This window comes from Silurus meridionalis, chromosome 5 (assembly GCF_014805685.1).
Source record: "Silurus meridionalis isolate SWU-2019-XX chromosome 5, ASM1480568v1, whole genome shotgun sequence".
In the NCBI taxonomy this organism is placed as follows: Eukaryota; Metazoa; Chordata; class Actinopteri; order Siluriformes; family Siluridae; genus Silurus; species Silurus meridionalis.
This window is the reverse complement of record NC_060888.1, coordinates 8,243,129-8,269,498: the sequence shown is the minus strand read 5'-3', so window position 1 is coordinate 8,269,498 and position 26,370 is coordinate 8,243,129. Positions and strand designations below refer to the sequence as shown.

The window sequence follows — 26,370 nt, the reverse complement described above, 5'->3', positions numbered from 1 at the left end:
ATTACCTCTTTTTTACGCAAGATTTTCAATATTACAGGCTGATAAAGATGATTGGAGGTGTACAGGCAGTACTGTGTACAATAGGTTCATCAGAGTCAGGAGGGTAATGGGGCTCAGAGGTGATAAAGCAGTCTAATCAAAGCCCGTAGCTCATCCTTCCATCCGATGAAGTCAAATCCCCAAAATATAATTAGTTGCTTTTCCTGGACAAGTAAATTGGATATGATGAAAAAAAGGCCCCCGGGGGTCAAAGAGTGCACTTGAAAGACAGGGAGAGATTAAGTAAGCAATATGGCCACGGGCGCTGAGGGACTGATGTTGCAATTAAAGCTAAAATTAACTACCAGCCATGTTTAGACGAAAGGCAATACTGATTTTGGATCTAATTTAGAGCCTTAGTCATCATGTCTTGTCTTTAAAGATACAATATCACATCATTCTGTTTATTAGAACAAATTACAAAACAATTGCAATGCAGGTTATGTGTACAGGCTCTTTAACTTTTGTTCATAGTTGCCTCACGGGACAAGAAGGTTAAGAAGGCTTCTTATAAAGCTCATGAGCATTTTTTCTTCTCATCTAGCTGCCAAAGGAATAAAGAAAAAATATTTGCTACTAAAATGCAGGTTTAAACTTAGGGTGATTATTTCGACGGTGATTATTTTGTTAGAAACTGATATGTTGTATGTTGTTAGTTGCATCTGGAAACACTGGCAAATCTAAACAAAATAGTGTAGCGTAAAGTCGAAATATAACCCCAACAATAGTTATAGTTTATAGTTGAAACATTATTGAGGGATTTGCTGCAAATTTGTCATGCCAAGAGGATTTGCTAATTCAGGAGTTGTTTTTCAGAAAAAAATTCTTGCTGAGGGATGCCATATAATCATTCATTCGATTAGCCTTTAAGACACTTGCACTATATGACCAAAAGCATAAAAAAAACAAAAACACAAAGAAAAAACTCTACATAGTTGAAAGTATAAACGTGTCTACGATGTCTTTTTATGCTGTAGTTTTAAGAGTTTTCTTTACTTGCTAGTGATGAAGTGGGATTATGTGGGATTGTGGGGAATGTCCCCAAAGCCGAATTTTGGTGCAAAGGGTTACAAACTAGATTGTAATGCTTATTATGCACATATAGGCATGACCATATATCTCATATGTGGCAATACATTATTATACAACATATAACTTTTTAACCTATTCAATAAGGTTGTCACACAAGCAAACAAGACCGGGCAAGTGTACTAGAAATTCTTATTGCTCACTGGATTAGATCAAGACCAAGTCAACAAATTTGTGACCCACAAATTTGTGTGACCCACATTTGTGACTGGGATGTTATGAGATGTGACCCACATTTGGAACTTAATAACAGCCCAAATTAGGCCAAATTTTAGTTAGTGTGACATGCACAAGAACAAAGCCAAAAATAAATAAATAAATCATACACAACAATGCCACATTTCTACCAAAAGTAAGCCATTGTGTAGAACGTTTGTGACTGAGTTCTAGCAATTGAATGGCCCAAATTATGCTAATCTAGTGGATCGTAACCAAGATTCCACTTTATACAGAAATTAGTGTACAGTTTAATCACTTCCTGAAGTGATCACAGTAACCATGTACATATTAACAAAGTTTAATGTTTTACAAGCTGTGTACAATGAATCTGAAAAGAGCACTTCATAGTGAGTGTGTGGTTTTTTTTCTAACAATAAGGGGCTTATAATGGATGTGTACCTGCTGAGTAAATGGAAATGGAGTGTAAGTATACAGAACATACGGTACTTAACCAACTCCATTAGGAGGATACGTATGTTTTTCGAGTTGCTGCTTAGCAAGTAGCTCAGCCAAGTTCCATCAGTTACATGTTTGCTTGGTGGCAGGTATTTGAAGTCATTAAAGGTTTACAGCAAGACAACCAGATGCCCATTAGGGACATGTGCATCTCCACATTCTATATAATGAGTGTCCTACTTACATGCTGAGGCTTTCAAATCTAAGATGACATGTGAACCACTGTTCCAGAGGGCTTTTAATTAAAACTATCAGAGTGCTGACAGGAAAGAAAAAAAAATCCTGATTAATGGGATTCGACTTCTATTTCAGATCTGGTTTTCAGGAACCACATTCTGGTTTAATTAGACCCAGACGACAGAAAGCAGCTGGATGTTTCAGATCAGCCACAACATTCTGAGCAAGACATATGTCATATTTTGACACAGTCCCTATCGTTTACTTATTAATATTTTTCCCCCTAATCATTTCTTATGATTTTTTGCACAAAACTCATTGATGTGGAGGTTTAGGGTGAGTGCCAAGATTCTGGAGAAGGCACAGCAATATGATATGCATGCTGATATTTCTACCTGTGCTGCCTTGCTGGGATATGCATTATTTAGTTCCTGTCTTGATCTTTTATCCAGAGGTGTGGGATGCACTGTTAATCCTTTAGGAAAAAAATATTACAATTAACTAAGTAAATTTAATTTCATATATAAAGTAGTTCAAATCAAATTAGAAGTTCTGATGTTAAATCACTCCTGTTTAAAGCTCACTATAGAATATTAGCTTGTACAAAGAAATGTCCTGTAAGCAAGCATGTATAGTATGTAGAAATATTTTATACCACTGGCCATTGATGAAACTTTTATCTTCATAATAATTTTTGTGGTACCAAATGAATATTTTATGCTTGTACTTTTATTATTAGTTTTATACATAAAGGTATACTTTGCCAATTAATTGTAATTGAAATAAGTACTTAGAAGTGGTATTTAAAAAAATGCAATTGTGCAAAAAAAAAAAATATATATATATATATATATATATATATATATATATATATATATATATATATATATATATATATATATATATGAACTGCAAATTTCTCTTCGTTGCTTAGAACTACACCAAATATCTATGGCATGTGAGTTTTTGTACTGGTATGCATACTTCGATCTATGAGATAATGAAAAAACACCTAATGAAAAATACACCCAATACAAAAATAATTAGAAATTGAATACCATGGGTAGAAATTCTTTAACATCTTTAAAAGTATGATCATGTATACAGCATGTCGATTTAAGTGTAAATCCAGTTTATCCTGAGTATTCATCTGGATAGCAATTTAATGCTGTAAAGTAGCAATTTTTTGTTCATGAATATCATGAATCACAGCAATGCCTGATGTATGTCCTGCTTATCATTGAAATTGCAGCAGTCTGCATAAATTGATCTCATTTACTCCTTCCAAGGAAAATTTGTGCACTGAAAGAACCACAAAACAAATAAGAGGATGATATGCTGCAAGGATGAAAAAAAAACACTTGATCTTTGATCAATTGCTCCATAAAGTGCCTACATCTGTCTCTTCAGTAATGTGCACCAGCTGAAACAGGAGACTCCCATGGTGCATCCTGCAGAACACCACATGAGTGCCTTCCTACTGAGTGAACACTTGCTACAGACACACTGCAACTGTCTCACAGTGCTCACAAATCATAGCTACATCAGTGCTAACTGGCCACTGCTGGAATTTTAAATAGAAGATTATTCAAATGAGTGTAGAATAAAAATAACATATAACATTTATATAGTCAAATCAAGCAGATCATTGGACAAACCATGGCATTATAAAGTTATCGTTTCAACATTTAACAACTTTGTTCTAACAGTCATGTAATTTTATGCTAACAAGGGGAAGTCTTGTGATAAATTGTGATTAAACACACTAAGGTATGTACTGGTAATGAACAAAAGTATTGGGATACCTGACACTCCAGCCATATGTGCTTCTTCCCCAAACTGTTACCACAAAGTTGGAGGCACATGATTGTATAGGATGCTTTTGGATGAGGCAGCATTACATTTTTCCTTCACTTGAATTCGGAGACTCAAACCTGTTCCAGCATGCCAGTGCCTAACAAACTTTGTGAAGATGTCGTTTACATGGTTTGGAGTGGAAGATCTTGGATGGCCTGCTATAAAACCTTGGCTTAACCCTATTGAACACCTTTGGGATGAATTGGAACACTGATGCACATCATTACCTGAATTTACTCACACCATTTTGGCTGAATGAGCACAAATCTCCACAGGCACACTCCAAAATCTAGAGGATCATCTTCACAGAAGAGTGGAGGTTATCAACAGCTGTGAGCAAACCAGCAAATGGGAACCAAAGATGGAATGGGAAATATATGCTGTTATAGAATCCAGTTTTTGTAGAAGAGGCTTTCCACTAGATTTTGGAACATATTTTTGTTTACTTTTGTTTATTATCCACAAGAGCATTAGTGAGGTCAGACACCGTTGTTGGGTGAGGAGGCCTGTGGTGTAGTCTTTGTTTCAGTTAACACCTAAGGTGTTAAGGCTCGGTCCACTTATACTTGGGACCTCTTTTCTTCTGTCATGCTGTGATTGTTCGGGCCTCTTAGTTCAAGTTATACTTTACAAAGGTATTTTACACAATTATTACACAAAAACCACATATCACTCTGCTTTATCAAGAGTCCAAAAGCCTTTAAACTTATAGCATATATTCAACTGTGCTAAATGTGTGTTATGTTACACAGAATTAAGCATTTGCTGCTGTCATACAATGTATCAGGGTTTAAACTTTAAATTAACCCCATATATACGCCTCTAAATATATCTAATGCATTTATCAAAATCTACAAATTAGACTGGAACGGAAAATGGTACAATCGTTATGGACTTCAAGGCATGAAAATAAATGATGGCACAAAAATTCCAGTGCTCTCATATAACAGGTCTTTTTAAATGTATAAGTCAAACTCCCTCTACAACCAGAATGCTTTGTGGGAGGAAAATGTGTGAGGGTAGAAAGAAAGACACCAACAACAAGCTGCAATAACCTTCAGCAGGAATCCTGCCTCCACAGAGAAAAATCTAGTCTAATTCCAGCTGAAACATAAGCACTGAAGAACCAAGACTAAAATTGTTTGCTATTCCAGGTATTTGGCACGCTCCCACAACAAGCCTACTTCAGTCCTTCTTATATGGAGATAGTTTAACTCAATTTCATTGAGTTTCTCATTGTTAAGAAGAAATACAAATTGAACTGCATTATAATTGTAAAAGCTAAAACAGGTGAGAAATAAAAATGAAATTGGAATCACCATTACAATAAATAGATCATTGTAAATTCAAGAAAAGTATGTTTAAATTGATGATGCTGTAATGGGCATGTAGATGCTGGTTAACTTTCCCATATGTAATTTTCATACTGCATTCATTATCATGAAATTCTTTTCTGCTTAATTTCTTATTGTGTTGGTGCTTGCCATATTTCCACCATGACCTAGAACTGTGGAGTTTTCAGAACCCTACTTTGATTGATGCCCACATTTTCCAGTAAGTGCTATAAATATATTATAAAAAAAAAAAAGGTTAAACAGGGAACAAGGACAATGCCATGTACTAGAAGATGGCAGTAAAATGCATAGTGTTTGGAGGAGAAAAGTTGGATAGAGCAAAGGAGAGAAAGAGGGACAGAGTAAGGTAAAGAAAGCTGCAATGCAGGGAAGAACTTCTCATGGTTTTTCAGAGGCCATGTGGACTGCACGTTTAGAAATGGTGCTTAACTCAAAATCAATACAGATTATGTGGGTGTTAGCATTAAGAAATGAGCTTTACACAGACTTTGCAGCATCACCGAGCTCAGTTGAAGTCCGAAATATAGCCACAGCTACAAGGTAAAAGAGAATGTAATAGAATTAAAGAGAATTAATAGAATGAATCAGCCTGATACACACACACACACACACACACACACACACACACACACACACACACAGTATGTGTGTGTAGTTATGTATTTCGTTTCACTAATTCATTCTGTGGCTATTTGTATAGGTTTTTTTGTTGTTAAAGCCAGGTTAGATTAGTATCAGCTCTAGTAGTTAATGTAATTGTTCAAAGTATAGCTAAGTGTAATTATAATAATATTACTTCTGATCCATTTATTAGCAGACTACTCCATGTAGCATCAGTCATGCCCACTACCAGCAACATATATCATTTTGAATATCATTTTGGCCAGATACTTCTGGATGCTTTTCCTTTAATTGAGTAGGTTTCTGGCACATTATATATTCTTTAGCTGCAAGTTCTTATCCTTTTAACAGTTTGAATATATGTGCTGTTTTCCTTTTATTAGCAACTAAAAAAAACAATCTATGTCTTGATAACATAATACTTATCTAAAACATCTGGCACTTTTTATGGCTTCAGTTTTTGTAAAGATGGCACAACTAAATATACAATTACATTATTACATATCCTTGTTTTTTTGGAGGTGGTATGCAGTATAACAAATAAATGTGTCTTTATTTATTATACATAACAATTGTCATTTGGCAGATGGCATTAAGAAAAGCAACCTACAATTATCAAATTTATGCAAGAGAGCAGTTGTGTCTTAAGGGCCTTACTCAAGGGCCCAGCAGTAGCAGTTTGGTGGTGCTAGGATTTCAACTCATGAACTTCCTATCAGAAGTCAAGCATCTTAACCACTAAGCTATCACTTTTTTACATTAAAGATGTAAAAAATGTTGGCAATCATGTTTTCCGACTTATTTAGATTTTATAATCATTTGTAGATTCATTGGATTAGACCATTTCTTATCGATATTGTAATCCTGTGTACTAGAAATAAATATTGTCAGAGTTCAGTGTTAAATTGAAATCCTCTGTCTATAAGAGAAAAAAAAACATGTCATTGTCAAAGATACTGATTCAGACTAAATATAAATTCAATTCCAACCATAAACAAGGAAGAAAGGGCAAAAGATATACATTCTGTATAGAGACAGAATGACAGTCAGACTGATAGGTGGAAAACAAAAGGTATAAATAACCAGGTTGACACCAAATGTGTTTTCTGAGTGTTTACTAAACAAGATTAGTGTTTAATGCCTTTTTGCTAGATATTATATTAATTCTGTATAATTTATTGAGCATAACTATGTGCCATATGTCTTATTTACGGCAACAATATTGGTTCAGTGATTCTGTAAGCTGTGTATAGTTTGTAACTGGGTCAGGTGACCTACATCTACCGAACCAGGCTATAAAGTTTCAAAGCTGCACTTGAAGTTAGGAAAATAAAATTTTGGCCATGTGTTTTTAATGCAGGTAACATGGGTGCAACTGTGTAAAGTTTCTGATTTAGTAAAGAATTTATTCTTTCTTTTTTTTTGGTGTTTTTCTTTATTCTATTCTATCTTGCCATTTTTTTTTTTTATCTTTAAAAAAATGCATTAAAATAAATGTATAAAAAATTTTTTTACACTTTATATGTACATTTTAATTAAATGTATGGATATGTTTACAGTGTAAAAACTTGTTTTGGAGAATAAAAAAAAGATGCAGTTCGAGTTTTCCAAAAGAAAAAAATAAACAGCACCTGAGCCACAGAAAATCTGTCATTTTGGTCTATTAAAGACTCAATTTGCTCATTTAAGATGCTGCAAATGCACTGTTGCTAATCTTATCAAGCCACTCAAGATCTTCCCCTCCAACCCATTTTAACCATATTATCATGGAGTTGGCTTTGTGCAAAGGGGCACTGCCATGCTGGAGCAGGTTTTGGTCTACTAGTTGAAGTAAAAGGAAAATGGACACCCTATAAAATTGTGTGCCTCCAACTGTGTGGTAACAGATCGGGGAAGAATCCTGGAAAAGTCGGGTGTCCCAATAGTTTTGCCCATATAGTGTACTTCCTAAGATAAACCAACAGCCAAAGTAGAAACTTTTTCTAATTTAATTCCCTTGATTGATAGACGGAAAATTATTTGGCTGTTCTGACACACCATGAGGCCTTTTAGTAGCACTTTAATGTAGAATTATAATAGTACTGTTTCTTGCTATTTCTTCTTAGTTGTTCTGGGAGGTCATATTTATTAACTAGGAGAGGTAGTTTTTGATGGCATGTTGATACTGTGTATATATATATATATATATATATATATATATATATATATATATATATATATATATATATATATTCTGCTCATGAGTCAGGAGATAGACTTTAGCTTACTAGAGTGTGACTGGACAGCAGGTAACTGGAATGGAATTAGCTTTTATGAGTTTCTCCTGTAATGCTAGTCACTGTTCTGTCTAAAAGTTGTTGAGTTTGAGTCTATGGTATATGTGTGACATAGATGTCAAAAGTTTCAGTTTTAAGTAAAGTTTAAGTTAGAAAATAACTAGCAATGGTAAAGATTGTAAAAAAAGAAAGTGAATGTCTTCCCTTGTACAATGTATAGAAATTCAAGCTTGTTTTTCAAATGACCATGTAAGTAAGCTTGCGATCTTTAAACCCACCCCTTTGAAACGACTGTTCATTAGAATTCCTACAAAATTGCATGGGTGAGAGTCACTTTTGCTACGTGTATATTTAATGTAACATGGTAAAGATTCTGTGGACATTGTAGTGATGTCAGTGCTTATAGAGTTTTTAGACACCACATTTGTTGCCCCGACCAGTGACACTTTCAGCCAGGATCTGATGTAGTCAGTAGCACCCTTTCTCATCTCCCTTGGCCTGTATCTTTTCTCTCTTTTCCTCTACTTTCCTCTCCTCTCCTCTCCTGAACCTTGTTATAAGGACATCCATAGCAGTGGAAGTGACATGTCGCAGCTCAGGGTGGAAATGGAGACTGAAAAAAGCATCTGCCTTCTTTCTCAGCCAAATAAATTGGCAGCACTGACAAGGTTGTTGCCTCGAAAGAACACTTAAAGCTGCATTATGCCTACTCATTACAATTCGGAGGCAAAAAAAAAAAAACAGAGTGAAGTGGGCTGATGCATGTAACTGTGGGGTGACATAATCAGGCAGCGAGATGTTCATTTAATTAGCAGTGACAAACCTTTTGATTCATGTACCTTAATTGGATTTTAAATGTCCGCTGTGTTGTGGTGGGGGAATGACTTACTTTAAATGGAGACTTGAGACATGATGGAAGTATGATCGTGCAGAGATTTCCCATTAACTCACTCTCTCACTTTCTCTCCCACTCTTACTTACTTTCTTCCTTCTTGACAATCAAGCCTGTACTAGCCAATTTGAGGTCATCAAGGCATTTCATCCTTAGCCCAGTATTGATGAATTGACTTCATAAAGCAGTGAGACAGCTCCCATTTCATCTGTAGCAATCAATGCCAAAATCCATTCTTTCAGCCTCATTTGGACACCAACTCCTGCAACACTTTTCTTGAGCACAAGACAGGTGTCAACAGGAAATTGTCCTGCAAACACATATCTGCTGCATCATACCTCAGACACAGTGATGTGAAGGTTTCGCCTTTATTTAGGCTGATAAGCCACAAGCAGAGCATGTTGTTGTATTTACAGTTGCATGTAGCAGAGCCAATACTTCTGTTTTTGAATTATTAAGGAGATATTTAGGAAATTTGGGATTGAGATCAAAAGGTGAATACGAGACGACAGATTTTAAACAGAGAGCACATGTCCTATTCATCATGTTCATATTTTTGTCTGCTTGACAGGACCATACAATTGTTTCTATCTTTTATTAGAGAAGTTAAAATTTGGTGCTTTGAGGTACAATTCTCTCATACCGACCACTGGATGTTCAACACATGCACCTCATGGCAAAGAACACTGAGGAATTGAGAATTAGAATTGTTGCTCTCCACAAAGACGGCTTGGCTATAAGAAGATCGGTAACACAATGAAACCGAGTTACAAGACAGTGGCCATTGGCATACAGAGGTTTTCCAAGGCGGGTTCCACTCGGAACAAAAAAGGTTAAGGCCTTGTGCTGTGAGTCAGATGCAGAAGTCGGCTTCAAGAAACAGTTGCATGAGTGCTGCAGCATTGTTTTAGAGGTTGCAGAAGCGGAAGGTCCGCTCATCAGTGCTCAGACCAACAAGTCTGTTTGCATGCCCATCGTCCCAGAGGGAAGCCGCTTCTGAAGCAGTCTCACAAGAAAGCCCACAAACAGTTTGCTAAAGACACCCTGTCCAAGAGCATGAATTACTGGAACCATGTCCTGTGGATAAAGATAAAACTGTTTGGCTCAGATGGTGTCCAGCATGTGTGGCGAACGCATCTGGGCCGAACGGCAGTTTTCCAACATAGTAACAACCCCGAACATACCGCCAGGATGACAACTGCCTTATTCAGTACCAGTGGGGTATCCTCAAGCGGCAGGTGGAAAAGCGCCATTTGTCAAACCCCAACAGCTCAGTGATGTCATTATGGAAGCGTGGAAGAGGATCCCAGCAACAACCTGTGCAGCTCTGGTGAATTCCATGCCCAGAAGGATTATACAGTGCTGGATAACAATGGTGCTCACACAAACAAATTGACACTTTGGACACGGTTTTTTACGTTCACATTTGTCGTCACTTGTTTTAACAATAATGTCTGTATGTTGAGTTTTTCTTTAGAGGACAGTAAATTTATACTGCTACACAAGTATCATCCTAAACTCCACCTTGGGCCAGCAGATTTCACAAGATTCTGAAAATATTCCTTAGGGATGAATAGCGTTCTACCAAAATGATGAATAGTTTGGATGATAGTCAGTGCACATCAGTGCAAAACTCTAATAATGTAAAAGTCATAGCGTATGATTTACAGTATATCACAGTGATACTGATTAAATCATAATCAGTGAGAATTGTTTTTCAAAGGGCACAAGTAGACCAATACCATGCCTGAAAATGTCCCCACAGATTAATAGAGACATTGGGATTTTCTTTTAATTTGTCACGTGTCTGACAGAATAAACTAGTTTTTACATTGTATGTTGTTGTCAAACTACCTTGTTATACATGTCCTACTGATACAGGAAAACAAGAATTGTCTCTCTCCTGGAGCATTAATCCCCAAGCTCTGCCTTCTTCCACCCAACCCGATGTGTCATTATGTCCTGACCTTGCCGGATTTGCTACTAATTGATAGTGCAACCTCGACAGCTTGTCCAAAGCCCGGCCATTTTGGCAAGCTCCCTATTACTGCAAACACAGAATGCATTTTATCCACTATGCCTCGAAATGCAAAATGACACTGAACTGCAGCGTGCCTGAGGCCGAGACCTGGCAGCATGGCCCAAAATATATGTCAGATGTGCTCGAAATGCCACAAAAATTAAATGAATAACGAAGTCCACTCCCACTGAATAATTCAGAGCATGCTCATTATCCATTTAGCTTCCCGTGCTCAGACAGCAGCATGATCTTCATCTGACCACAGACTTAGTGCTGTATTCGCTGCTGCGAGTGGTGCTGGGTTTCTCAGCAGTACAGAGATTTTTCTGTTGGAGAGCAACTCCGAGTATCTTATTTAAAGATGATAGATGGCATATGGTATAAAATAATATCTTATGTAAGCTGCAGGTTGGTAGGAGTCAGTTCATTGGAGTAAATTGAACCCAATGGGAGTTTAATACTGGTGATTTGACTATGCAGATTTTGCAATAGAATATATTAATAGAATTATTATATAAAAGCCACAAAATACTCAGTATAGAGACATTGTTACTATTCTCTGTATATTTACAAGAATGAATGAATAAATGAAGTCAGTGGTGTGTACAACCAGCTTTAATTCAAAGGTCATGAATAGAACTGTAGTAGAGCAGTAAGCAAAAAGCAAAACATTCTTTGTTTTTATTTTTATGTATTTATTTGTAATTTTTTTTTACTTATACAAATCTGCAGCATAGTATACATTTCCATCTCTCTTTCCATTTTTCACTATCGTGTACCTAATTGGGGAAGGTGGAATTGGTGGGCATGCAGCCACTGTTACAAAGAAGACATAAAACCCAAAAACATTCCTATATAAAAAGGCAGATTTAGCACTAATGGTGCTAAAAAAAAAAAATCCTTTCAAAAAAGTTGTCTCTGATCATCACTGTACCTTTTCCTTTTTAAATATCACCGTTTTTGTATCTTTTTATAATTAGGCTTCAGTTTAGATAGGGTTCGATTAGATTACTATAGAAATGAGAATATATTGGAACAAGCACATTAATATCAACCTCTAAACCTGTGAAATATTCAGTTACAGCCTACAGTATAGTCCAAGCTCATGTTGTACAAATCAAATAAATACCTTCTGATTAATTAAACCAAAAATTTGATTAAACAATTACAACAGCACTGCGCATTTAATGTACAAATTATCAATTGAAATCAATTAAAAGTTTCGCAACTTTCTTATGTGTGGAATCCTGAAAATTGCAGCACCTTAATTGTAGATATGAACTGAATTGCAATATTTGTGTTCATGATTTAAAGTATGTTCTCTCTCTAATTCTCTCCCTCTCCCTTTATCTTTTCATACGTCTTTTGCAGCGCTCAAAAATAGCAGTGTATGAAAAAATGTGGTCATACATGAAATCTGCTGAGCCATCTGTTTTTGCCAAGACCACGCCAGATGGGGTGGCCCGGGTGCGAAAGTCGAAGGGCAAGTTTGCCTTTTTGCTGGAGTCCACCATGAATGAGTACATCGAGCAGAGGAAGCCATGCGACACCATGAAAGTCGGAGGAAATCTCGACTCAAAAGGCTATGGTGTGGCGACCCCCAAGGGCTCAGCATTAAGGTGGGTGGAATAATATAACAATATTCTCCATGTTGTTATAGTATTCCACCTACCCTGATGTCTTGTGTTGTCATTTCTCTGCCCCTCCTTCCCTTCCCCTTTTTATTTCTTTGCTCCCTTTTCCCATTTTTTTTTTCTCAATGAACACTGATGAGGTATTGGTATAATGTTTTTTCCTTTAATGTTCTTTGACTGAAGAAGATAATGATGATTATCTGTGTTTTTTCTCCTTTTGTGTGCTTGTGTTCTTTCTTAATAGAATCAGAAATCCAATTTAGATTGTTTGGGGCTAAGTTTAACCACCATTTCACCTTTTATGTCTCTCTTATGTCTCTTGCTTTCCTTTTCTTCATGCTTTGATCTCTTCCTCTCTCTCGCTCTCTCTCTCTTTTCTTTCCCTATCTTGTGTGCTGTCCTTCCTGACTGTTGTGTTGTCAGTTTTAATTTAACAGTCCAATGGTTTTTCAATTTAGCTTGTAAAAGCTGCGCTGTCACTTGTGACGAATGTTAATTGCATGGTGTTTGTTGTTGTTACTTTTCTTCTCAATGACGAGTGTCCCCATCCCGCACACTTCAGTTCTGAACAGTGTAACCCTCCATGCCACCTTTTGATATTTAACACTTTCTTTGCTCTAAGCGTCTCTTACCTTCACCTCCGTGAAAATTCTTAACCAAATTGCCCTATCGTGCTCTTGCAATGCCCATTCTAAACACTTTGATACTATATAATGGCACTGAAGTCTAAGTAGTAGTCGATCAACATATTCAATGCCACTACTATCCTACCGTTACTACTACTATGCTATTGCCTTAGATTTCTTAAAAAACCTGTGCATTTACTTACAAGTTATGTTTTATTGTTTCAAGAAACGCTGTTAACCTGGCAGTTTTAAAACTGAATGAGCAAGGCCTCTTGGACAAATTGAAAAACAAATGGTGGTACGACAAGGGAGAGTGCGGCAGCGGGGGAGGTGACTCCAAGGTCAGCCTCAATGTCACCAAAATCGGGTACCATAGTGCAGAGTAATCGGCAAGGCTGTTATTCCTGAACGGATGCCCCTTAGACGTGGCGCAAGCCACGTGATTCATTTGTTTTCTTCCCTTTTCCTGAAACACAGCCCTGATTCTGATTGTTCAAAACAAGATTCAACTTAGAACCCTGGTTTGGCTAATGGAGGAAGAAAAGGACCAGTACGATTTTGTGCTACTGAGGAGAGCTTTTTTGTAAGCAGGGACTGAACCGTGCACTAGTTTGGAAAATAGTTTGTTACCACTCTATGTTTAACACTATAAGATAAGGCTCATTTGTTTTATCATCCAACGCTATAAGTGTTAAGTGTGTCCATTTATATATGTGTGTTTGAGGAACCACGCAGGTAAATAAACCTGCCCAGCAGTTGGTAAAGGGAGAGGGAGCTTGTTGGCCTTCTTTTTCCCTCTGCTGGGCAGCATTCAAAACAGCCCCTTGATGAAAACTGATCATATATGCATTAGACAATATGCACCAGTTAATACGCTGATAAGCCTACTCAACAAATTTATAAAGCTTTATTACGTGAGCATGAAGCGAACATAAAGGTTCATTGTAGCAGTATCTCAAGTGCTTTTCTCGCACTAGGCCTGAGATACGTTAGGCAGTATAGGAATGTGCAAGAAATTATGTTTAAAAATTAGTCTCATACCCTGAGTTGATTAAAATGACCCACCTTCCACATCAGTAACCATCAGGCATAACTGCTGCTCCACCCTCTCTATTATATAAATGTGTGCTGACATTTACAACCCTATAACGCAGAAAAAAAAAAAACTTAAACAGATTAAATGAATAAAACAGATTTAAAAAATATTTTCTCCCTTTTCACAAGCACAATGGGAAAGGTTATGTTACCTCATAATGAATATTTACCTATTTTAGTTAATATGGCTTTATCTTCATTCACACAGGTAAAGACCTCCTTTTATCAAGATTACTTGCATATTGGCCTTCTTTTTTTGTAACGATTAGCCCAAGCAAAGGACACAAGCAACAATTTTAGTTGAGGAATAATGTTTCAAGAATCATGTTAATCTGATTAAATAATTCAATTCTTTCCCCCCCAACCTGACAGTTTTATTTTTGTTTAACCAACATTGCAGTCTGAAATGAGAAGAAATGTCAACATGTCAGCAAAAGTTTTCTCTTGTTAGTCATTCAGGGATTCAGCCAGTCTGTCAGGCAGGCAGTGAGACATCAGTTAGGCAGACAGTCATTCAGTTAGTCAGACGGTCCGACAATGAAATAGTCAGTCGGTCGGTGAAAGACAGTCAGTCAGTGAAACAGTCAGTCAGTCAGTGAAACAGTCAGTCAGGAAGGGAAACAGTCAGTCAGGAAGGGAAACAGTCAGTCAGTCAGTGAAACAGTCAGTCAGGAAGGGAAACAGTCAGTCAGTCAGTGAAACAGTCAGTCAGGAAGGGAAACAGTCAGTCAGGAAGGGAAACAGTCAGTCAGGAAGGGAAACAGTCAGTCAGTCAGTGAAACAGTCAGTCAGGAAGGGAAACAGTCAGTCAGGCAGGGAAACAGTCAGTCAGTCAGATAGTCCGACAATGAAATAGTCAGTCAGTCAGTCAGTCAGTCAGTAAAACAGTCAGTCAGGCAGCAAAACAGTCAGTCAGTCAGTGAAACAGTGAAACAGTCAGTCAGTACAGCACTTTTGTACGTCGCTCTGGATAAGGGCGTCTGCTAAATGCCACAAATGTAAATGTAAATGAAACAGACAGTCAGTCAGTGAAACAGTCAGTCAGTCAGTGAAACAGTCAGTCAGTCAGTGAAACAGTCAGTCAGTCAATGAAAAAGTCAGTCAGGCAACGATACAGTCAGTCAGGCAGTGAAACATTCAGTCAGGAAGCGACACAGTCAGTCAGTCAGTGAAACAGTCAGTCAGTCAAGAACAAAAAGTCAGTCAGGCAACGATACATTCAGTCAGGCAGCAAAACATTCAGGCAGTCATTCAATCAGACTGTCAGTAAATGAGACAGTAAATGAGACAGTTGGTCAGTCACTCATTCATTTATTAAAACAGTCAGTTATTCAGTCAGTTAGTCATTCATTCAGTCTTTAGGCAGTCAGTCAGTGGGTCAGTCAGTCAGAAAGTTGAACAGTCAGTGAATCGGTCAGAGAGTTATACAGTCGGTCAGAGTGTTAAAGAGTCGGTCAGAGAAACATTTATTCAGTTATTACAGCTTTTCTCATTTGCCTTGGAGCTTTTTGCAGATCAAAAATGAAATTGCAAAACTACGTGTTTAATCTCTACATTAATTAGTCACTTGTCCACATCATAAAAGCAATTCTCATTGCTATGTTCAAATTGCGAATGCTTTGGTACATTCGTTGATTTGATTGTGTACAATTGTCTGATGTTTCCTACATTATCAGATGGTGATATCATGTTGATCAAGAAACACCGAACCTGTGCACCATCAACATGACTAAACATTTTGACTATCTTGTGTGTAAACAGTGACAAAAGGACTTTGGCCTTGATATGATTATTGACATAAATACTCACATTTGAGAGATAAACTAAGGATTTTGAGAAAAGTACTGTTTAAATATTAAGGCTGATTCAAGAAATGCTTTAAAGCAACTGAGACAAACTGTAAGTCTTTCATTCAGTTAGCCATTTAGTGATGGAGTCGGTGAAACAATCAGATTGTAAATCAGACAGACAGGCGATCATCAATGATGCAATAATTTAGTCTGTTTTAGCTAATCAGTCAGTCATTGAATCGTACAGTTATTTAGCTTAGTTACATAGCTACTTAATCAAAGAGTCAGTTATGTTATCAATCAGCCAGTTAATTAATTAGTTGTTAGTTAGTTGGGTAGACAGTAAGTCAGTCAGTAAGGATGTTTGTTTATTAGTTTTAGTTTGGTCTTTTATTTATGTTTTTCTCCAATGCATGTACAATAATAGTTCAGAGCTGTGCATGTCATTGCTTGGGCTTTTCAAACATTTAGCTCTCCTGAAAATGGACCCTGCACTCCCAAGAAATCTCTCAGTCCATGGAATTTATTTCTTTTTTGTTTCTAGCAAAAGAACCTGGGTTCTGTTGCACACAGGAACACATTTCATTTATTTTTTTTACAAACAGAGAAGCCCCAGGCTGTGGAAGAAAGTGACAGTTTGCATGCACTTTTCCTAATCACCTCCTCTGTTCCAGCTTTTGTTGCTCTTTTTTCCAGTCTGCAGCGATTTTGAAGCCCACATCAGCCAACACACAGTCGGTGAGCCAGCTCTAATGAGCTTGTGTTGGGAGACGACAGTGGGTCTCCTGGACCAGGCCCCAAAAGCCAGCTGTGAAAAGGCAAAAAATAAAAAAGAGAATTCGAAAAAAAAACTACAAGTACAAAAAAATTGAGAAAAGGCTTGTTAAGTCACCTGTAACAAAGCAGCATCATGAATCCGACAGCCCCTTCTCCTCCGTGCCCCTGGCACACACTTGCCATCACTTTCTTCTGATTGGTTTTCTCACTCCAGTCACACCAAACACTTAGAGGATAATTACTCTGTTAATCAATGTCTCTCCTCAAGCCAAAAAGAAATGCGTGGGCTGGGAGCTCGCTTATCTGTGAGCTGCCACTGCAAAGGCAACGAATGTTTAAGCCAGTCTCGATACCTAGAGCATTCAGGACTGAATTTGGATTTAGCCAACAGAAATCCTAACTTGAGACGTAATGTCAGTCTAAGCAGTAATTATGTCCTTACGGGTCAGCAGTAATACTTATTTAAACCATTATTGCATAATAAACAACAGGATCTATTTTTTTCATAGCTACATATTAACTGTTTTATGGCCTATTTTGATAACATTACAAGTTTTTATCATTTATTTTGACTCTCCTCAGCTTGAACAAAATATTACTGGTAATTTTTAATTGTCTGTCAGTCAGTAAAGGGTTCCTAACCGATCAGACTTCTCAGATTGTCTGTATCATAAATGAACAAATGCATTTTCCTCTGCTCCTTTAGATCAGCAGGTCATATCTTCCGCAAACCTGCGTGTTCTTCTCTTAACAGTGTATGCCGATTACTCAAAGCGATATGGGTAGGTCCTGGCACCTTAGCGTAGCTTCTGCTGGATAGAAGGTAACAGTCAGAAATGCCTGCCAGTGTGTGTTGTGGAAAAATGGCCAGGAGCCCTGCTTTATCGCTTTGTAAAGTATGAAAGTAGATAAGACTTGAATAACATAAAATAACATAATATAATGTTATTTATGTTATTTCCCACGTGAAGAACTCCTGTAAACCTTGCAGTATTGAAACTCAGTGAACAAGGCATCTTAGCCAAGCTGAAAAACAAATGGTGGTACGATAAGGGTGAATGTGGGACCAAGGACTCTGGAAGTAAGGTCAGTCGCTGCAGGTCTTTTGTACTGATTCCAAATTGCATTTTGACGTATTTGTTCATATGCAAAGAGAAAAAAAAAAAAAAAAAACATTTTTTCCTCATTTTTATTTGATATGTAAGGATATATTGAATGACTTTTGGCCATATTTATTAAAATAATCCAAGTGGCCTCTAGTTTTCTTTTTGTTTTTTTTTGCACAATTCCCTACATGAATATTTTGCCAAAGTACATAGATCATTTTCTATTATTGCATTTTTATCACTTGGACCACTTGTAATGATAAATCAGGTAGTAATATGTGGGGAATTAGTAAAAGTGCAAGTAAAACATATATTTATATATTTTTTTAGTCTACCAAGTGTTATTCTCTGCTTTCTTCTAACATTCATAATGACAACCATTATGCTGCTGTTTTTTTATTTACCAAACTTTTAATTAAAATTTTGATTTACACTATTCGCGTTCTTACTTATTTGCATGAAATGCATCTATTAAATTGTTTATCTTCTTGTGCTGTGAAGTAGAACAGATTCTTTTATTTTGTCAAACTGTTTCAATCTAACTTACTCAGACCTCGAGGAGAGCTCCGAGGGCCTTAGTAAATTTCGCTTGAAACAATGTCACAATAAACATTTTGTTTCCGCATCACAAGAAGTTAAAGAATATAATAAACCTCTCTGTTAACCCTCTGAGATTAATTTATCCGAATGACCCCCCTTAATGAACAATTTAAAGCCATGATCCTCACTGTGACCGAAAAATGGAAATAAATGGAAATAAAGTTTTTTTTTTTTTGTTCAGCTCATAGGGTTAAATTGCAAATGGTAAAACTCTTGTGAACAAATTTTTAATGAACAAGTTTGGGAGGTAAGCAGCAGCAGAATGGTTCAAGCCAATTCTTAAGACCAGTATTTTGTAGAAAATATGTCAAAATATGAATTTGACTTAAATAAAAGAGCAGGAAAGCCTTTAAAGAGAAATTAGTAGAAATGTTTTTTTAAGGAGAGGGTTTGAAGCCAGAGGTCGGACCTGTATGTAACTGACCAGCTTCCTCAAACACATAAATAAGTCAGTGACAGGGTTAGGTTAGAAATTAACAATAAATTTGAATTTTCAGCTATGCTTTTTAACATTGTATTGACTTCATTGCTTCCTTTTGGATAGCTACTGGCCCTACAGTCATCCTAGAGGTTCTCAATCCTTCTGGTTGTTGTAGGGAAGCTACACAAAAAGTCAATTTCAATTCTTAGCCAGTCCTCCATTTATTGATGTGCACAATCTCTTTGGGAGAAGCACCAATGGAGACTTTATTTTTTTACTTTCAGGATGTCTTCTTAAAAATACCAGTAGTCCTGGTCAATGTTCCAGCTAGAAATGATTTCAAGATTAGGTTGTTTAGCTATAAGGTTCAGTGTGTTTGAATATGTTGTATCAGATGGTCACCAGTGCAAATTATACTAACTGTCTTCCTCACTTCTCATAGGACAAGACAAGTGCTCTGAGTCTGAGTAATGTAGCTGGAGTCTTCTATATTCTGGTTGGTGGTCTGGGGCTGGCCATGATGGTGGCTTTAATAGAATTCTGTTACAAGTCACGTGCCGAAGCTAAAAGGCTGAAACTTGAAAAAACCACTCAAAACTTTAAGCCTGCCCCACCAACCAACACTCAGAACTTTGCTACATACCGAGAAGGCTACAATGTGTATGGGACAGAGAGTGTTAAGATCTAGAGGTATGTGAGACAGAAAACTTTTCTGGTTTTAACATTGGACATTACATTACACATTTATGGCAACTGCCATTAGTTCAATTTCAGTTTATAAATGCAAAGACAGCCTGTTTCCTTTCATTATTTTAAAACCCCTGTAATACAAAAGACACTATTAAATGTATACTATAGTATATATATACACTATACTATTTTTTTTTTTTTTTTTTTTTTTGCATTTGTATTCTGAACTTTACAAATCATTACAAACATACATGTTGGACACACAGGATAATGTTAGAAAAGTGCAATTCGAAAGAAACATCGACATTAAAGTTTTTCTCAGTTGCTTTGGAGCGTTTCTCAGATTAGAAATGAAATTCTCAAAACTACTTGTTCAACCTCGACATCATTTAGTCACTTGTGCACATCATAAACGCAAAAGGACTTTGGCCTTTTGATGGCAATGAGATGTTAATTGACACAAATACTCATATTTTGGAGATGAACTTAGGATTTTGAGAAAAGTAAAGGCTTTTGCAAGAAATCCAATGTGCTGTGCTGTGCTGTGCTGTTTGTACAAATTGTTTTGAGGATGCACTTTTTGGTTTGAAGGCGATTCGACAAATGCTACAAAGCAACTGAGAAAAACGGTAATAATATATTTGCTGTGCATAAGTATTCAAGGGAATTTAGAAGCTTACAAACTGGAGTAAAAATGGCTTAACATGGATTTTTTCACATTTGAAGATTCCTTGTATCCTTTTTATTATAGCACAATGATCAGAAATCTGTCGGTTACATAAGAATTCACCTCCTGGGTCAATACTTGGTAGAACCATCTTTGCCGTGTCTCCATCAGCTTCGCACATATGCATCATGATGTGCTTGCCTTCTTCTTGGCTAAATTGTCTAAAATCTGTCAGATTGGATGAAGAATATGGGTAAACAGCAAGCTGTTTTTAAGTCTTGCCACAGATTCTCATTCAGATTGTGATCTGGACTGGGCCATTTCTATACATTCATGCTTTTGGTTTTAAACTCCAGAGTAGCTCTGGGGGTTCCTAGAGTTGTGTCCTGGTAGAAAGTGAACTAAAAGTGTCTTGTGAACTAGAACAGTATGTCCTGCATTTGGCTGCCTGCCAATTGCTCTCAACTCTCAGCAGTCTGCCAGTCCCTCCTAATAAAAAGTATTCAATGCTACCAGGTGAAGCTACCTTGACCGTGTTTTCAATCAATATGATGAGCAATATTGTGTTACAACAAAATGCTGTGCTTTGTGACAAGGCCAAAAAATTCTATTTTAATATCACCATATCAGAGAAACTGCCATGTTTGCTGATTCTCCAACATGTGATTTCATATGGACTTTTTCACCAACAGCTGTCCTATAAACAATCATACACAAATTCCAGTTTTTACATTGTCTAGTGTGTGGAATAGGTGAGAATATTTACTCGTTACTGAGCTGTGTGTCTCTCCAGAAGCTTCAGAGTTACCCTGCCTCTCTGACTAATGCCCCTTTTTTCCTCAATCTGTTAGGAAACTCTGATTGATCATTTTTCAGAATTTGTCATGGACTTGTTTTGATTGCTCATTGATCTTCATGATGCTATTTCCAGGATGTGTTTATATTGAGCTCATGAGACACAGGTGGATTCCATTAATTAGGCAGATACACACTCAACTAATTATTTGATTCCTGATGGCAACTGGTTGCATCAGAACTAATTTCAGGGGGTTATAGCAATGAAGGTGAATATATATATATATATATATATATATATATATATATATATATATATATATATATATATATATATATATATATATATTTATAATATGGCTCACCACAGCGGATCGTCCGTCTCTATAATACACTGTCCCCTACATCTGCCTCTTTCAAACCAACTACCTGCATGTCTTCCCTCACCACATCCATAAACCTCTTTTTTGGCCTTCCTCTTTTCCTCCTTCTTGGTAGCTCCATCCTCAGCATTCTCCTACCAATATACCCCATGTCCCTCCTCTGCACAAGTCCAAACCATCTCAATTGGGCCTCTCTCACTTTGTCTCCAAAAACGCCCTACATGCGCTGTCCCTCTAATTAACTCGTTTCTAATCCTGCCTATCCTCGTCACTCCCAAAGAAAACCTCAACATCTTCAGCTCTGCTACCTCCAGCTCCGCCTCCTGTCTTTTATTCAATGCCACTGTCTTTAAACTATACAACATAGCAGGTCTCACCACAATCCCATAAACTTTCCCTTTCACTCTTTTAGATACCCTTCTATCACAAATCACACCACCACTTCTCCCTGCAACCACAGCACTCCACTTCCCCTCCCTCTCATTCACACACATGTACTCTGTCTTACTCCTACTGACTTTCATTCCCCTTTTCTCCAGCACATACCTTCACCTCTCCAGGCTCTTCTCCACCTGCTCCCTACTCTCGCCACAAATCACAATAACATCCACAAACATCATAGTCCTTGGAGACTCCTGTCTGACCTTGTCTGTCAACCTGTCCATCACTACTGCAAACAGGAAAGGGCTCAGAGCCGATCCTTGATGCAGTCCAACCTCCACCTTGAACCAGTCTGTCATTCCTACTGCACACTTCACTGCTGTCACACTGTCCTCATACATGTCCTGCAACACGCTTACATACTTCTCTGACACACCTGACTTCCTCATACAATTCAACAACTCCTCTCTCGGCACCCTGTCGTACCCTTTCTCTAAATCCACAAACACACAATGCAACTCCTTCTGACCTCATTTATACTTCTTCAGCAACATTCTCAAAGCAAATATTGCATCCGTGGTGCTCTTTCTCGGCATTAAGCCATACTGTTGCTCACAGATGGTCACCTCTTCTCTCTTTCCTAAATCTCACACTACAGTCTTCCTCCTTTAGTTTCCACCATCTTATTCTTTTCTTCACTTTCCTTTTCTTCTTCACCTCCAAAACCAACCTACAGACCACCATCTGATGCTGTCTAGCTACACTGTCCTTTGCCAACACCTTACAGTCTCCAATCTCTGTCAGGTTTCATCTCCTACATAGAACATAGTCCACCTGTGTGCACCTTCCTCCACTCTTATACGTCACCCTATGATCCTCCTTCTTCTTTTATCGTTTTAGCAAAATCCACCACCATCTGCCCTTCCACATTCCTCTCCTTAAGGCCATACCTACCAATCACTTCCTCATCACCTCTGTTCCCTTCACCAACATGGCCATTGAAGTCTGCCCCAATCACCAATATTTCTTCCCTTGATACAGTACACTCTCCACCACTTCATCTAACTCACTCCAGAATTTCCTTCTCCTTCATCTCACAACCCATTGGCTCTGACGACATTTATCATCACCCCTTCAACTTTCAGCTTCATTAGAAACTCTCTACACCTCCACTACTCTCTTACTGTACTCTTCATTTAGGATTCAACCTACACCATATACACACACACTCACACACACACAATCTCAAACAAGTTTTGTGTAGATTTGATAAATAGGGTTATAGAATGTAGAAAACTTCAAGGAGTAAAAAAAAAATATATATATATATATATATATATATATATAGAGATAGATAGATAGATAGATAGATAGATAGATAGATAGATAGATAGATAGATAGATAGATAGATAGATAGATAGATAGATAGATAGATATAAGACATTGTATTGTATATACATTGTAATGAATAAAACAGTTCTGGAAATAGCATTTACAATATTGCAGATATGAAACCATTGTTAGCTGTTTGATTTTACTGATGAGTTTGGCCACTTTGGAATGTTTACTATTCAAATGCATCTTTGCTGTACAGGAAGGCATCACTTATGAATTAGAGGAAATTTAGACAAAGTATAGATAAATATAATAGAGTTTGGGCAATCAATAATAATAATAATAATTAATATTACATTCACAGATAATTACTAAAGATAAACACAGACATAAATGCAGATATTTATTAATAATAAATGGCTTAAATTAATTACCTACAAACATTTACACATATATAAAATACATAAAACCCTTTTGAGCAATACACAGAACAATACTGTACCTGTTGAAAAGAGTTCTGACTAAAATATGTTCCATATCCTTTGTATCCGTTTCCATAGCAGATGCCAGTTCAACAAGCGTTTGCATCAGCCTCGAAGATTGTGACGAGAAAAAGCTTAAGATGAAAATAAAACAACAAAAAAACAAAAAAAATCAAAGCGATGGCTGGATCTTTAAGAGGTCTCACCCTCTTCCCCTTCCTACTCCATCCACATTCATCATCTGCAAGAAAGACGGGAGTGGACTTTTTCATTGGAAAGAACCCGGACGTTTCCTTCAGTGCCTTATGGAACATTCTGAAAATCACTCGAATGTAAGCTCATCATGGCGACATCCCATTGCTCCGACACCAAGTGAGAAACACATGAAGGAATGCCATTGCCATCTGTGAACGAACTCTTGAACTACATATCTTCATGAAAATTCGAGAAAAACAAAGCCATCACTTGTGATCTGAGCACATTCAGAAGAGCCAGACTGAAAACTGTGTTGGAGACAGCAAGTCTCGTGGTATTGATACGCTGCTGGACTTGGTTATCGATCAAATCTTTAAAAAAAACAAAACTTAAAAAAAAAAAAAAAATGCTTGTACTTCATCAACTGTAAATTTGCTTTCACAATCACAGTAACTGATAAAAGCATTAATTTATCAAATTTTCAATTCTTTCTAATAGAAATCACTTAATGTGAGAGACTGAGATTATATGCTGTTACTTGAGTAGTGTCATTGTTTATTAGTTTTTTTCTTTTGCTGTTTTAATTTTTTAAGCTGCTGATTTGTCAAATATTTAGGAAACACATGAATCAGACCCCAAATAAGCACCTGGTTATCAGCAACTAAAAATAAATGCACATTGTATAAAAATGAATCAACCAAAAATATGTAATGGAAAAAAGAAAGGTGCAATCACTTGCATTGGACACAACCTGACACTCACTTTACATACACTTTATTTAAAACCTTTTAAAAGGACGTGTGTGTGGGTGTGTGTGTGTCTGCGGTATTTCGATTAATTTAAATGATTTCTTTTGATGCAGTGTCTATTGTACAAGAAACTGAAGCTCCAACACAGAAAATTGGACCACCTACATGTAGATCAATTGCAATCCATGGAGAGAAAAAAAGAAAAAAAGAAAAAAGAATATGGCTTTTTAAAAACATAGTATTTGAGTACCTTTGCAATTTTCTCAATATACAAAACATTTAAAATAAAGCTTTGGGTTTTAGTTTCATTTTTCCAATCATGTTAGTGTTGGATGACCTACTTAGTAAAATAGCGTTAACGACAACATTTTAAATAGATTTATAAATGGTGTTAACAGGGGTAATCTTACAAGCTTAGCACATTTACATTTTGCTCTTACACTTTCTGTTTACTGTAAGAAAAGAAAAAAAAAGAAACTGTGATTCCATGGGATTTCAGAATGCGAACAATCCTGAATCCATGGAAAGATGAGTTTTATACAGAAAAGAAGCTTTCGAAAAGGATCTAGACAATTATGAAGAAATGTACATTTGTTTAAAAACAGACTTTCTAGCCGCCTGCAGGATTCACAGCCGTTGAACTTCCCTCTTCTCTCGCTCTCTCGGTTTATTTTCCTTTTATTTTTTTTTTGTTTTTTTTTTTTGTTTAATCTGCATGTGGAAAATTTGTGATTGCCTATTAAGCCCTGAAACGTACATCTTAGAAAGGTCAAGAGGAGTATGACAATTTTCTATTTGACATTTTACCCTTTCTTCCTTACCTTGTTTTGCACCTCAGCCCAGAGAACCTTAGCAGGCAACCTAGTGATGAAAAAAAAAAAAGAAGACAGAAATGCATGCATGGGTCTAATTTACCTAATGAAACCTCTTTAGTGAGGCCTTGTACAAAGTATTTTAATATATTTTGTAAATAAAACCCATAAAAAAACACTGCGGGTTTTTTTGACTGCATGTTTATAGTATGTGAGGAAATATGTCAGTGCGACTACCTGTCATTTTGTTACCTGACAACTGACAATTCAAGCCGTGCGAAGCACTTTGGTGAAGGGATGAGAGTCAAAAACGTGTTTAGAGCTCAAGCATTTACATTTTCTGATCTTCCCTGTCAGTAAACACTTTCCTATAACAAATACAATGTAGCCATTTTAAATCAGCTATTAGTGTTTATTTTTAGTCGGCTAACTCGATCACAATCACTCAAGAGACCTTTACCTAGCATAGACCTGTGAGGAAAATAAAACCAGGAAGTGACTGTTTTACATTAAATGAATATTTTGTGCAAAATATTAAATCTAGACAATTTCCCCACCTCACAATAAAGTCAGCCAGTGAGAACAAGTTTCCTGTCACGCTTGTGTCTGTAGTTTAGCCCTGGAACTGAGTTTAAGAAGTAATTAAGATTGAGAATTGGACAATACTTTTAAACACTGTTGAATAGATGATTAAAGCTTTGTGTGCTTCTTTGCATCTTTCATGAATTACTGGATGATACACTGCTACCTCCAAACCCTGAGACTGTAGCTAATTTATTACCACATCATGACTTTTTCCTACAAATTTCTTCCTAGAAAGCACAAAGTTG

General features: G+C 36.9%; 1 protein-coding gene across 6 annotated transcripts in view; it reads left to right on the top strand.

The window, feature by feature from the left end:
* Window positions 1-25,718, top strand: part of gria3b (glutamate receptor, ionotropic, AMPA 3b) — a 130,530-nt gene extending 104,812 nt beyond the window's left edge. The window contains exons 13-16 of one of the 6 annotated variants that reach the window (XR_006925804.1): window positions 12,373-12,620; window positions 13,488-13,602; window positions 17,895-18,009; window positions 19,493-19,629. Coding sequence is in view for 5 of the 6 variants with exons in the window: in XM_046849229.1 (XP_046705185.1) it covers window positions 12,373-12,620; window positions 13,488-13,602; window positions 19,493-19,738 (609 nt within the window). In the remaining variant the exon portion in view is untranslated. Of the gene's footprint in view, window positions 1-12,372; window positions 12,621-13,487; window positions 13,603-17,894; window positions 18,073-19,492; window positions 19,741-23,862 lie in introns of those variants that run through there. The other 5 variants (XM_046849229.1, XM_046849226.1, XM_046849228.1 and 2 more) reach the window with 5 other exon arrangements.
* Window positions 25,719-26,370: the final 652 nt, after the last annotated feature.